We start from the raw sequence: 13,729 nt of genomic DNA on the forward strand, positions 1-13,729 counted from the left end.
GGTTTAATTGCAATGTTTATTGTAATGTTTTTCTTTTTCACTTTCTTGGGGGGAAAAAACTAAACACTTGATTTAAAAAAATAAAATAAAAATTGCGGACGCATAGATTTAAGGTTGACCCAGGCTGCGCTGTCAGGCGGTTCTCTGCCATTTTTTTTATTGGATCAGCTGCATGAGACGTCATTCAGGCGGCCCGAAAACGCTCCGGATCTATGCTGTGGTTAGTTAGTCTTCACTAACTGCAACTGGACCCCTGCCCCCTCCCTTTTCTGCATTTGCCTGTGGGCTCATTAAATTAAATTAAAAGTCTATGGAATGAAGACTATGCATTTATATATACATCTTATCGTACACCACTAGACTAGACAACACAGAAAGATTGCTTTCGGTTTCTTCTTTCACATTTTGAAGACTGATTCAGGGACTGAAAAGGCAGGGTCCAAAAATTACACTATTGATTTTTTTCACAGGCAGACTTACCCAGTGGCTTACTGGCAAAGACAGGAGAATAAAACAATAAAAGAACAATTCTCTCACTAGAGTACAGTACATCAGGTACTTAAAAGCTTCAAGTCATAGTTGCTGACTTTCTGGCTGCTTGCTCCAGGAGAGAGCAGCCAGGTCAGCACATGTCGCATCACAGGGAACGGAGCATGGGCGTGGCTTTGCAAATGAGGGCATGTGGAGGCATGGTGGCTGTGATCACGTCATCACAGCCACTCCGAGATTACCGGAATTATACAGCAGGGGGTGTGGCTACGATGACGCGATTCAGCGTGAATCACATCGTTGGCTGCCCATACTGCCCAGTTTACTCGCTAAGTGGGGTCCGGGGGTGCTGCTGTAATCAGGAGACTTGCTTATTCTTTTCGGGGGGCTGGGAGGGCCACCTGATTTTCGGGAGCATCCCCGCCATTTCGGGAGAGTAGGCAAGTATGCTTCAAGTTTGTAAAACGAACTTTATAGATGTTTGTAGAACATTCCAGTTACTGTGCAGGAGTTCCAGATATTTTAACTGTGATGTATTATGTACCACCAGGGGTTAAAGTGGGGCGGAACTGCGTCCCGCCACTTCTAATTGAAGGCTCCGCCCGGCCACCAACAAGTAAAAACTTTAGGTCCCAGCTGTACTGTTGGAAGCAGAAGTTGGAAGCAGCAAAAGCAACTGCCAGCCAATCTCTGCTCATTGGACCGGCTTCAGAGCCAATCACAGTTCGTGGACCGCCAGCCAATGAGAAGCTTGGCAGCTTTTCGTTGGCTGACTGCACACGATCCGTGATTTCTTCAAAAGAGCGACCCCTTCTTTTCAATAGCAGGCAGTGGCACTGCCAGGCAGCCAATCCGTGAGTCAGGACTGTCTGGCGGCTGCTCCCAACAGCTGCGGCCTGATGCTCCACCTCCGATGACGGAGGACGAGGAGAGTGGATGTGGGGGATTATGAGAGCAGCAGAAGATGAGATGGCGGGGGCTGAAAAAGCTGGAGGCGAGATGGGCAGGGGAGTGAGATGGTAGGGGGATGACGAGAGATGCAGGGAGTGAGATAGGTGGGGGGCAATGATGAGAGAAGCAGGGGGTGAGACGGCAGGGAGATGATGAGGGAAGCAGGGGGTGAGACGGCAGGGAGATGATGAGGGAAGCAGGGGAGTGAGATGGCAGGGGGATGATGAGGGAAGCAGGGGGTGAGACGGCAGGGGGATGATGAGAGAAGCAGGGGGTGAGACGGCAGAGGGATGATGAGGGAAGCAGGGGGTGAGATGGCATGAGGATGATGAGGGAAGCAGGGGGTGAGATGGCATGGGGATGATGAGGGAGTCAGGGGGTGAGCTGACAGGGGGATGATGAGGGAAGCAGGGGGTGAGACGGCAGAGGGATGATGAGGGAAGCAGGGGGTGAGATGGCATGGGGATGATGAGGGAGTCGGAGTGAGCTGACAGGGGGATGATGAGGGAAGCAGGGGGTGAGACGGCAGGGGGATGAGAGAAGCAGGGGGTGAGATGGCAGGGGGTTGATGAGGGAAGCAGGGGGTGAGACGGCAGGGGGATGATGAGAGAAGCAGGGGGTGAGACAGCAGGGGGATGATGAGAGAAGCAGGGGAGTGAGACGGCAGGGGGATGATGAGAGAAGCAGGGGGTGAGATGGCAGGGGGATGTTGAGGGAAGCAGGTGGTGAGACAGCAGGGGGATGATGACGGAAGCAGGGGGTGAGACGGCATGGGGATGATGAGGGAAGCAGGGGGTGAGACGGCAGGGGGTTGATGAGGGAAGCAGGGGGTGAGACGGCAGGGGGTTGATGAGGGAAGCAGTGGGTGAGACGGCAGGGGGATGATGAGGGAAGCAGGGGGTGAGACGGCAGGGGGTTGATGAGGGAAGCAGGGGGTGAGACGGCAGGGGGATGATGAGGGAAGCAGGAGGAGAGCCGGCAGGGGGGTGATGAGAGAGAAGCAGGGGGTGAGATAGGTGGGGGGGAATGATTAGGGAAGCAGGGGGTGAGATTGGGAGGGGGTGGTGAGAGAAGCAGGGGGTGAGATTGGGGTGGGGGTGGTGAGAGAGTAACACCCCATACAGCCCACCTGAGGCGGGTCACACCCAGGAGCCTAACACGGAAGCTCCCAGTGTGCAACCTGCCTCAGGCGCCCCGCTTCCGCTGACTGCAACCCAGCATATTGCCAGTTGATGATGTCAGCAGTGACGCATGATCTCCAAGTGCCGCCCATCCATACACAGTGAACGTGTAGCGGGTCGCATCAACCCGGCTACCGTTCACACCGCACAGCGAGCCAAGTTGAACATGTGTTCAATCCTGCCCGCTACCCGAGTTGGAATACCGGGTCGCTCTACCCGGTATTTCAACCCAGGCACCTTTCATACCGCACACGAACATGGGTTATGCGCATTCATGTGCCAATAACCTGTGTTCAGAGGTGGCGGTCTGAAAGGGGTATAAGAGAAGCTGGGGCTGAGATGGGAGAGCGAGAGGAGCATAGGATGAGATGAGGGAGAGAGAGGCTCAAGTGGCGAGATGGGAGAGCGAGAGGCACACGGGTGAGGTAGAAGCATAGGCTGAAAGGGAAGCAGGGAATGTGAGGTGTAGAGGTAAGTAAAGGAGAGAAAGATGCAGGTGATCAGGCAGAAAGGAGAGTACAGTATATAGGGAATAAGGGTTGTCTAGGATGAAGATATAGACACGAGGAGAGTGACAGACACAGGAAACAAGAAAGCAGAAAGGGCACATGGAAGACATAAGAGAGGTGAGCAAAGGTTGTTCAACATATACTGGTATATTGTGCTTTTCATCTAAATGTAAGCACATTATAAAAATCCCTATAGTTTCGGGGGGACTGCTCCTACTGTGGGCATTGTGTGTGTGTAAAAGGGCACTAATATGTGGGACATTGTGAATAAGATTGTGCTACTGTGAGGCGTTATTTTGAATTGGTACTATTGTGTGGCCTCGCCCCTTCCTAGTGAGACCACACCCCTTTTTTGCAGCGCGCACCTTTGGCGCGCTGCCCCACCTCTCAAGGGCCACTTTAAGCCCTGTGTACCACTATTAGTAAACCACTGCATACAAATATTTGGATAAGAAAAAAACATAGGGGGTCATTCCGAGTTGTTCGCTCGCAAGCTGCTTTTAGCAGCTTTGCACACGCTAAGCCGCCGCCTACTGGGAGTGAATCTTAGCTTATCAAAATTGCGAACGAAAGATTCGCAATATTGCGAAAAGACTTCTCTGTGCAGTTTCTGAGTAGCTCGAGACTTACTCTGCCAGTGCGATCAGTTCAGTGCTTGTCGTTCCTGGTTTGACGTCACAAACACACCCAGCGTTCGCCCAGACACTCCTCCATTTCTCCAGCCACTCCCGCGTTTTTCCCAGAAACGGTAGCGTTTTTTCACACACTCCCATAAAACGGCCAGTTTCCGCCCAGAAACACCCACTTCCTGTCAATCACATTACGATCACCAGAACGAAGAAAAAAACTCGTAATGCCGTGAGTAAAATACCTAACTGCATAGCAAATTTACTTGGCGCAATCGCACTGCGGACATTGCGCATGCGCATTAGCGACTAATCGCTCCGTTGCGAGAAAAAAATAACGAGCGAACAACTCGGAATGACCCCCATAGTACATAAAGGGGCCAATTCAGTAAGGATTGTAAAAATTACAAATTTGCAAAAATTGCGAGCAATCGCAAAATTGCGAAAGCACACCCAAACGGAAAAACTGCAACACTAATTTAATGTTACAAAAAGAAGGTGGGCTTGTGAAATGTGCAAATATTGTGAAGACCTAAAAAAATACGCATTATTTGTGTATAAATTTACAATTTTACGCATTTTTTGCTCACATGTTTCTGATGTTGCAATTTTTGCAAACAACTGTGTTTTAACCTCAAATATTGCACTACCTACTTTACGGGCCAAAAAAAAAAAATGGTGTTGCTGTTCTTGAACATATGTTTGTGTGTGTAGTGATATAAAAAAAAAAAAATAACCAGATGTATGTGGGTATGTTTTGTTAACAAAAAAAAAGTTTTGGTTGCTTAAAAAGCATTAAAAAGCTGTTAGGAAGCTAAAAGACATTAAGTAGATCCTATAAAACAGAATGCTTGGAAATGTTAATTAACGTTTGCTTTTAAAAAATAGTGTAGTTGTCAAACCTCGATTGTTAGTAAGTGTAAAAACAATTAGGTTCCTAACCTATATTTTAGAAATAAACATGTCACTCTGAGGTGGGAGTAAAGCAAAAAAGTGCAGATATCAAAACTGCACACGTGGACAAACCATGTTTCTATGCAGATGGGCTGATGTAAATCGTGCAGGGAGATTTGGAATTGGGAGAGAGGAGTCCAAGCTCAAATCTAACTTGCTGAGTACAAAAAAAAGAAGTCCAGTATTTGTGGGCTACATGCAAAAGCAGCCAGTGTTTACCCTGCATGGAACAAGATACATGTATATGCCGCCGACCACCCCCTCCCCGCAATGTTCCATGGCTTGTCCATGGTGCACAGTTAAGCTGCCCATACACCTAAAGATTTAATGACCATTTGCTTCGTAATGCTGGAAAACTGACAAAAATGGTTGTTCAGACAAATTGGTTAAATAAAATGCTTTTAACCAATTTGTCTGGTTGACCATTTTTGTCTGTTTTTCAGTGTTTGGGAGCAAATTGTCATTTGCTCCCATCCATTAACAGATTTTAGTTCCGCCCAGCCAGATCGGACAATAAATCTTTAGGTGTATGGCCAGCTTTACTCTTCTTTGCTTTGCTCCCACCTCAGATTCAGCTTCATATGGTGGAACTAATATGTTTTGTTTTTTTGTTTGTTTTTTAAAGTCTCTTTCCGAATCATATCAATTTAAGTTATATTTTCTTCATGAACAATTAGTAATGCTTTCTTTACATTTAATGTATGACAAATGTAATATACAGACAAAAACAATGGTTAACATACAAGAGACCATATATAGCAGCTATATACAAAGACTGTTCTGGAAATGCAGTTAAATGCATGAGAGAGCACATATATAGTTCCACAGAGCATGTACAGTATGCTTTTCTGCATGGTACCATAGCTGTACAAACTGCCGGTCATTGGGGGTAACTCAGAGTTGATCGCAGCAGCAAATTTGTTAGCAGATGGGCAAAACCATGTGCACTGCAGGTGTGGCAGATATAACATTTGCAGGGAGCTTTAGATTTGGGTGGGTTATATTGTTTCTGTGCAGGGTAAATACTGGCTGCTTTATTTTTAAACTGCAATTTAGATTTCAGTTTGAATACACCCCACCCAAATCTAACTCTCTCTGCACATATTATATCTGCCCCCCCTGCACTGCACATGGTTTTGCCCAACTGCTAACAAATTTGCTGCTGCGATCAACTCTGAATTAGGCCCATTATTCCACATGAAGCTTCTTTATTGTGCAGCGTGCTCTGTTACGTCCCACCTTAATGGTATATGCCCCTATTGTAAAGTGCTATGTAGTATGCTGGTGCTCCGTAAGTAAATGGTAATAATTATATATAATTTTCTCCTGTGCTTTCAGAGTGGATGGGCAGAAAAAGAGAACTCTCTAAAGAGGTCAGAGAAGGTAATTAAAGAATGCTATTTCTGAAGATACGAAGTCCGCTAAAAACTAGTCCTCTTTCTGTATTCGTTAGTGAACAGGGCCGGATCTAGACCTTGTGGCGCCCAGAGCGGAAAATAGGGGCGTGGCTTCATGGAGAAGGGGCGTGGTCAGTTATGCCCCCTGTAGCTGTGCCCTCAGTAGTTGGGCCCACAGTACTGTGCCCCCTGTAGCTGTGCCCACAGTAGTATTGCCCCCAGGACTGCGCCCCCTGTAGAGTTGTACCCCCAGTAGTATTGCCCCCAGTACTGTGCCCCCTGTAGAGTTGTGCACCCAGTAGTATTGCCCCCAGTACTGTGCCCCCTAGTTGCGCCGCTTACAAAACATATAAAAATAAAATAAATTAATACTTACAATCCCCGCTCCTGCTTCCCGACCGCTGCTGCCGTCGCCGCTCCTCGGATCTATGGGAGAGATGTCATGACGTCTCTTCACTAGCACCGCATAGACACTAGAGGTCAGTTATGACCTCTAGCATCTATGTGCCGCTCCCACAGTGCGATGACTTCATAGCACACCGCACAGCACAGGACATCTACGTAGCACCAGTAGCGGATCTTGCCACAGCGGTGGCGCTCTCAGGAAGGCGGCACCCCGGGCAAAAATCCTGCTTGCCCGTAGCAAGATCCGCTACGGTTAGTGAATTAAACATGTTGTTTATAGAGACAGAAGTGACCATTGGCAGATCACATGATCTAATACCAATGCCTTGTGGTCATAGTGTGCCACTCCGCCTTCTCCCGCTCATATTCGATAGTTATTCTGTTGCTGACAAGCCTGGATCCCAGTTTTCTCAGGGCAATTCCCTTTTCTCTAACGTCCTAAGTGGATGCTGGGGACTCCGTAAGGACCATGGGGAATAGCGGCTCCGCAGGAGACTGGGCACATCTAAAGAAAGCTTTAGGACTATGTGGTGTGCACTGGCTCCTCCCCCTATGACCCTCCTCCAAGCCTCAGTTAGATCTCTGTGCCCGAACGAGAAGGGTGCACACTAGGGGCTCTCCTGAGCTTCTTAGTGAAAGTTTTAGTTTAGGTTTTTTATTTTCAGTGAGACCTGCTGGCAACAGGCTCACTGCATCGAGGGACTAAGGGGAGAAGAAGCGAACTCACCTGCGTGCAGAGTGGATTGGGCTTCTTAGGCTACTGGACATTAGCTCCAGAGGGACGATCACAGGCCCAGCCTGGATGGGTCCCAGAGCCGCGCCGCCGGCCCCCTTACCGAGCCAGAAGGCAGAAGAGGTCCGGAAAATCGGCGGCAGAAGACGTCCTGTCTTCAACAAGGTAGCGCACAGCACTGCAGCTGTGCGCCATTGCTCTCAGCACACTTCACACTCCGGTCACTGAGGGTGCAGGGCGCTGGGGGGGAGCGCCCTGAGACGCAATAATAAACACCTTGGATGGCAAAAGAATGCATCACATATAGCTCCTGGGCTATATGGATGCATTTAACCCCTGCCAAAATACATAGAAAAACGGGAGATAAGGCCGCCGATAAGGGGGCGGAGCCTATCTCCTCAGCACACTGGCGCCATTTTCCCTCACAGCTCCGTTGGAGGGAAGCTCCCTGTCTCTCCCCTGCAGTCACTACACTACAGAAAGGGTTATAAAAGAGAGGGGGGGCACTAATTACGCGCAGTATTAAAGATACAGCAGCTATAAGGGGAAAAACACTTATATAAGGTTATCCCTGTATATATATAGCGCTCTGGTGTGTGCTGGCAAACTCTCCCTCTGTCTCCCCAAAGGGCTAGTGGGGTCCTGTCCTCTATCAGAGCATTCCCTGTGTGTGTGCTGTATGTCGGTACATTTGTGTCGACATGTATGAGGAGAAAAATGATGTGGAGACGGAGCAGATTGCCTGTAATAGTGATGTCACCCCCTAGGGGGTCGACACCTGAGTGGATGAACTGTTGGAAGGAATTACATGACAGTGTCAGCTCTGTATAAAAGACAGTGGTTGACATGAGACAGCCGGCTACTCAGCTTGTGCCTGTCCAGACGTCTCATAGGCCGTCAGGGGCTCTAAAGCGCCCGTTACCTCAGATGGCAGTTATAGACGCCGACACGGATACTGACTCCAGTGTCGACGGTGAAGAGACAAATGTGACTTCCAGTAGGGCCACACGTTACATGATTGAGGCAATGAAAAAAATGTTATTACACATTTCTGATAATACGAGTACCACCAAAAAGGGGTATTATGTTCGGTGAGGAAAAACTACCTGTAGTTTTCCTGAATCTGAGAAATTAAATGAGGTGTGTGATGATGCGTGGTTTTCCCCCGATAACAACTGATAATTTCTAAAATGTTATTGGCATTATATCCTTTCCCGCCAGAGGTTAGGGTGCGTTGGGAAACACCCCCTAGGGGGGATAAAGCGCTCACACGCTTGTAAGGGCTCTACCCTCTCCTGAGATGGCCGCCCTTAAGGATCCTGCTGATAGAAAGCAGGAGGGTATCCTAAAATGTATTTACACACATACTGGTGTTATACTGCGACCAGCAATCGCCTCAGCCTGGATGTGCAGTGCTGGGTTGGCGTGGTCGGATTCCCTGACTGAAAATATTGATACCCTAGATAGGGACAGTATATTATTGCCTATAGAGCATTTAAAAGATGCATTTCTATATATGCGTGATGCACAGCGGAATATTTGCCGACTGGCATCAAGTCTAAGTGCGTTGTCCATTTCTACCAGTAGAGGGTTATGGACACGTCAGTGGTCAGGTGATGCGTACTCCAAACGGCATTTGGAAGTATTACCTTATTAAAGGGAGGAGTTATTTGGGGTCGGTCTTTCAGACCTGGTGGCCACGGCAACAGCTGGGAAATCCACGTTTGTACCCCAGGTCGCCTCTCAACATGAGAAGACGCCGTATTATCAGGCGCAGTCTTTTCGTGGACAAGCGGGCAAAAGATTCCTCATTTCTGCCCCGTGACAGAGGGAGAGGAAAAAGGCTGCAGAAATCAGCCAGTTCCCAGGAACAGAAACCCTCTCCCGCCTCTGCCAAGCCCTCAGTATGACGCTGGGGCTTTACAAGCAGAATCAGGCACGGTGGGGGGCCCGTCTCAATGAATTTCAGCGCGCAGTGGGCTCACTCGCAAGTAGACCCCTGGATCCTTCAGGTGATATCTCAGGAGTACAAATTAGAATTCGAGACGTCTCCCCCTCGCCGTTTCCTAAAGTCGGCTTTACCAATGTCTCCTTCTGACAGGGAGACTGTTTTGGAAGCCATTCACAAGCTGTATTCCCAGCAGGTGATAACAAGGTACCCCTCCTGCAACAGGGAACAGGGTATTATTCCACACTGTTGTGGTACCGAAGCCAGACGGCTCGGTGAGACCGATTCTAAATCTAAAATCTTTGAACACTTACATACAGAGGTTCAAATTCAAGATTGAGTCACTCAGAGCAGTGATTGCGAACCTGGAAGAAGGGGACTACATGATGTCTCGGGACATCAAGGATGCTTACCTTCATGTCAAAATTTACCCTCCTCATCAAGGGTACCTCAGGTTTATGGTACAGAACTGTCACTATCAGTTCAGACGCTGCCGTATGGATGGTCCACGGCACCCCGGGTCTTTACCAAGGTAATGGCCGAAATGATGATATTCCTTCGAAGGAAGGGAATTTTAGTTATCCTTTACTTGGACGATTCCCTGATAAGGGTAAGATCCAGGGAACAGTTGGAGGTCGGTGTAGCACTATTTCAGGTAGTGTTGCGGCAGCACGATTGGATTCTCAATATTCCAAAATCGCAGCTGGTTCCGACGACTTGTCTTCTGTTCCTAGGGGTGATCCTGGACACAGTCCAGAAAAAGGCTTTTCTCCCGGAGGAGAAAGCCAGGGAGTTATCCGAGCTAGTCAGGAACCTCCTAAACCGAGCCAAGTCTCAGTGCATCAATGCACAAGGGTTCTGGGTAAAATGGTGGCTTCCTACGAAGCAATCCCATTCGGCAGATTCCACGCAAGAACTTTCCAGTGGGACCTGCTGGACAAATGGTCCGGGTCGCATCTTCAGATGCATCAGCGGATAACCCTGTCACCAAGGACAAGGGTGTCTCTCCTGTGGTGGTTGCAGAGTGCTCATCTTCTAGAGGGCCGCAGATTCGGCATTCAGGACTGGGTCCTGGTGACCACGGATGCCAGCCTGCGAGGCTGGGGAGCAGTCACACAGGGAAGGAATATCCAGGGCTTATGGTCAAGTCTGGAGACATCACTTCACATAAATATCCTGAAGCTAAGGGCCATTTACAATGCTCTAAGCTTAGCAAGACCTCTGCTTCAAGGTCAGCCGGTGTTGATCCAGTCGGACAACATCACGGCAGTCACCCACGTAAACAGACAGGGTGGCACAAGAAGCAGGAGGGCAATGGCAGAAGCTGCAAGGATTCTTCGCTGGGCGGAAAATCATGTGATAGCACTGTCAGCAGTATTCATTCCGGGAGTGGACAACTGGGAAGCAGACTTCCTCAGCACGACCTCCACCCGGGAGAGTGGGGACTTCACCCAGAAGTCTTCCACATGATTATAAACCGTTGGGAAAAACTCGGCAGGTATTGCGCCAGGTCAAGGGACCCTCAGGCAATAGCTGTAGACGTTCTGGTAACACCGTGGGTGTACCAGTCAGTGTATGTGTTCCCTCTTCTGCCTCTCATACCCAAGGTACTGAGATTGATAAGATGGAGAGGAGTAAGCACTATATTCGTGGCTCCGGATTGGCCAAGAAGGACTTGGTAACCGGAACTTCAAGAGATGCTCACGGAGGATCCGTGGCCTCTACCTCTAAGAAGGGACCTGCTCCGGCAAGGACCCTGTCTGTTCCAAGACTTACCGCGGCTGCGTTTGACGGCATGGCGGTTGAACGCCGGATCCTGAAAAGGCATTCCGGATGAAGTCATCCCTATCCTGATCAAAGCCAGGAAGGATGTAACCGCAAAACATTATCACCGCATTTGGCGAAAATATGTGCGTGGTGCGAGGCCAGTAAGGCCCGACGGAGGAAATTCAACTGGGTCGTTTCCTACATTTCCTGCAAACAGGAGTGTCTATGGGCCTGAAATTGGGGTCCATTAAGGTTCAAATTTCGGCCCTGTCAATTTTCTTCCAAAAAGAACTAGCTTCAGTTCCTGAAGTTCAGACGTTTGTAAAAGGGGTACTGCATATACAGCCTCCTTTTGTGCCTTCAGTGGCACTTGGGATCTCAATGTAGTTTTTGGGTTCCAAAAGTCACATGGGTTTGAACCACTTAAATCTGTGGAGTTAAAATATCTCACATGGAATGTGGTCATGCTGTTGGCCCTGGCCTGGGCCAGGCGCGTGTCAGAATTGGCGGCTTTATCCTGTAAAAGCCCTTATCTGATTTTCCATTCGGACAGGGCGGAATTGAGGACTCGTCCTCAGTTTCTCCCTAAGGTGGTTTCAGCGTTTCACCTGAACCAACCTATTGTGGTGCCTGCGGCTACTAGGGACTTGGAGGACTCCAAGTTGCTAGACGTTGTCAGGGCCCTGAAAATATATGTTTCCAGGACGGCTGGAGTCAGGAAAACTGACTCGCTGTTTATCCTGTATGCACCCAACAAGCTGGGTGCTCCTGCTTCTAAGCAGACTATTGCTCGTTGGATTTGTTGTACAATTCAGCTTGCACTTTCGGTGGCAGGCCTGCCACAGCCAAAAATCTGTAAATACCCACTCCACAAGGAAGGTGGGCTCATCTTGGGCGGCTGCCCGAGGGGTCTCGGCTTTACAACTTTGCCGAGCAGCTACTTGGTCAGGAGCAAATACGTTTGTAAAATTCTACAAAATTGATACCCTGGCTGAGGAGGACCTGGAGTTCTCTCATTTGGTGCTGCAGAGTCATCCGCACTCTCCCGCCCGTTTGGGAGTTTTGGTATAATCCCCATGGTCCTTACGGAGTCCCCAGCATCCACTTAGGACGTTAGAGAAAATAAGAATTTACTTACCGATAATTCTATTTCTCGTAGTCCGTAGTGGATGCTGGGCGCCCATCCCAAGTGCGGATTGTCTGCAATACTGGTACATAGTTATTGTTACCAAAAAAATCGGGTTATTGCTGTAGTGAGCCATCTTTTCTAGAGGCTCCTCTGTTATCATGCTGTTAACTGGGTTCAGATCACAAGTTGTACGGTGTGATTGGTGTGGCTGGTATGAGTCTTACCCGGGATTCAAAATCCTTCCTTATTGTGTACGCTCGTCCGGGCACAGTATCCTAACTGAGGCTTGGAGGAGGGTCATAGGGGGAGGAGCCAGTGCACACCACATAGTCCTAAAGCTTTCTTTAGATGTGCCCAGTCTCCTGCGGAGCCGCTATTCCCCATGGTCCTTACGGAGTCCCCAGCATCCACTACGGACTACGAGAAATAGAATTATCGGTAAGTAAATTCTTATTTTTTCCACCAAAAGTCTGTAACTGACAATGCTAATCTTTGTATAATTCTTATTCCCAAAGCACTCAAATGAAGAGCGCAAAGTTACTATGACCTTTTTACCCTAGCACCCCCAAAATCATACATAGTATACATGGTATGCTCACGGTATGCTTAGCTGTGTGCACATCATTCATGCTTTGACATTAGTGAAAAAAAACTAAATCTATAACCTAAAAATTACACTGCATTAACGTTTAGTGATTACAGTTATTCCCAGTAGCGGAACTTGCCGCGGACAAGCAGGACTTTTGCCCGGGGCGCCGCACCATGGCAAGATCCGCCACTGCTGTGACCTCCGCTGCCCGCTGTGTCCCCCGGCTGTGCCTCCTGTGAAGGGAACTAGACGCGTAGCGTCTAGTTTCCCTTCGTGGAGAGGACCTTTGCTGAGCGGTGCGCGATGACGTCATCGCGCACCGCTCAGCATTTAAGCGGCGCTACTACTGTACAGGGGGCGTAATTGACCACGCCCCCTGTATTAAGCCACGCCCCCGTTTCCTGCCCGGGGCGCAGAGCGGGCTTGAACCTGCCCTGGTTATTCCTTACCATCCTAATTGTGGTGTTTTCATAATCTAAAAACTAGCCAAATTTTAGTTTGTGACTTGTGTGTTTGTCAGCGACTAATCCAAGTGACCAGCGAGTCTCTAAACACAACTAAGACCCAGCACGCTTTGATTAGGTAATTGTTTAGTGACCTACCATTGTGTGTCTCCGTAGTCTAAAGGAAAATAAGATTTTACTTACCGATAAATCTATTTCTCGGAGTCCGTAGTGGATGCTGGGGTTCCTGAAAGGACCATGGGGAATAGCGGCTCCGCAGGAGACAGGGCACAAAAAGTAAAGCTTTTTCCGATCAGGTGGTGTGCACTGGCTCCTCCCCCTATGACCCTCCTCCAGACTCCAGTTAGGTACTGTGCCCGGACGAGCGTACACAATAAGGGAGGATTTTGAATCCCGGGTAAGACTCATACCAGCCACACCAATCACACCGTACAACTTGTGATCTAAACCCAGTTAACAGTATGATAACAGCGGAGCCTCTGAAAGATGGCTTCCAACAACAATAACCCGAATAAGTTAACAATAACTATGTACAATTTATGCAGATAATCCGCACTTGGGATGGGCGCCCAGCATCCACTACGGAC

At 48.8% G+C, this 13,729-nt stretch overlaps 1 protein-coding gene across 2 annotated transcripts in view; it reads left to right on the plus strand.

Annotated features, from left to right (window-relative positions):
• The window catches only part of NPHP1 (nephrocystin 1), a 271,740-nt gene that overhangs the window by 251,796 nt on the left and 6,215 nt on the right, over nt 1-13,729 (plus strand). For both annotated transcript variants that reach the window (XM_063918125.1, XM_063918126.1), the window contains exon 20: nt 6,049-6,093. In XM_063918125.1, coding sequence (XP_063774195.1) covers nt 6,049-6,093 — 45 coding nt within the window. The remainder of the gene's footprint in view (nt 1-6,048; nt 6,094-13,729) is intronic.

The sequence above is a fragment of the Pseudophryne corroboree genome, chromosome 4, assembly GCF_028390025.1.
Source record: "Pseudophryne corroboree isolate aPseCor3 chromosome 4, aPseCor3.hap2, whole genome shotgun sequence".
Taxonomy (NCBI): Eukaryota; Metazoa; Chordata; class Amphibia; order Anura; family Myobatrachidae; genus Pseudophryne; species Pseudophryne corroboree.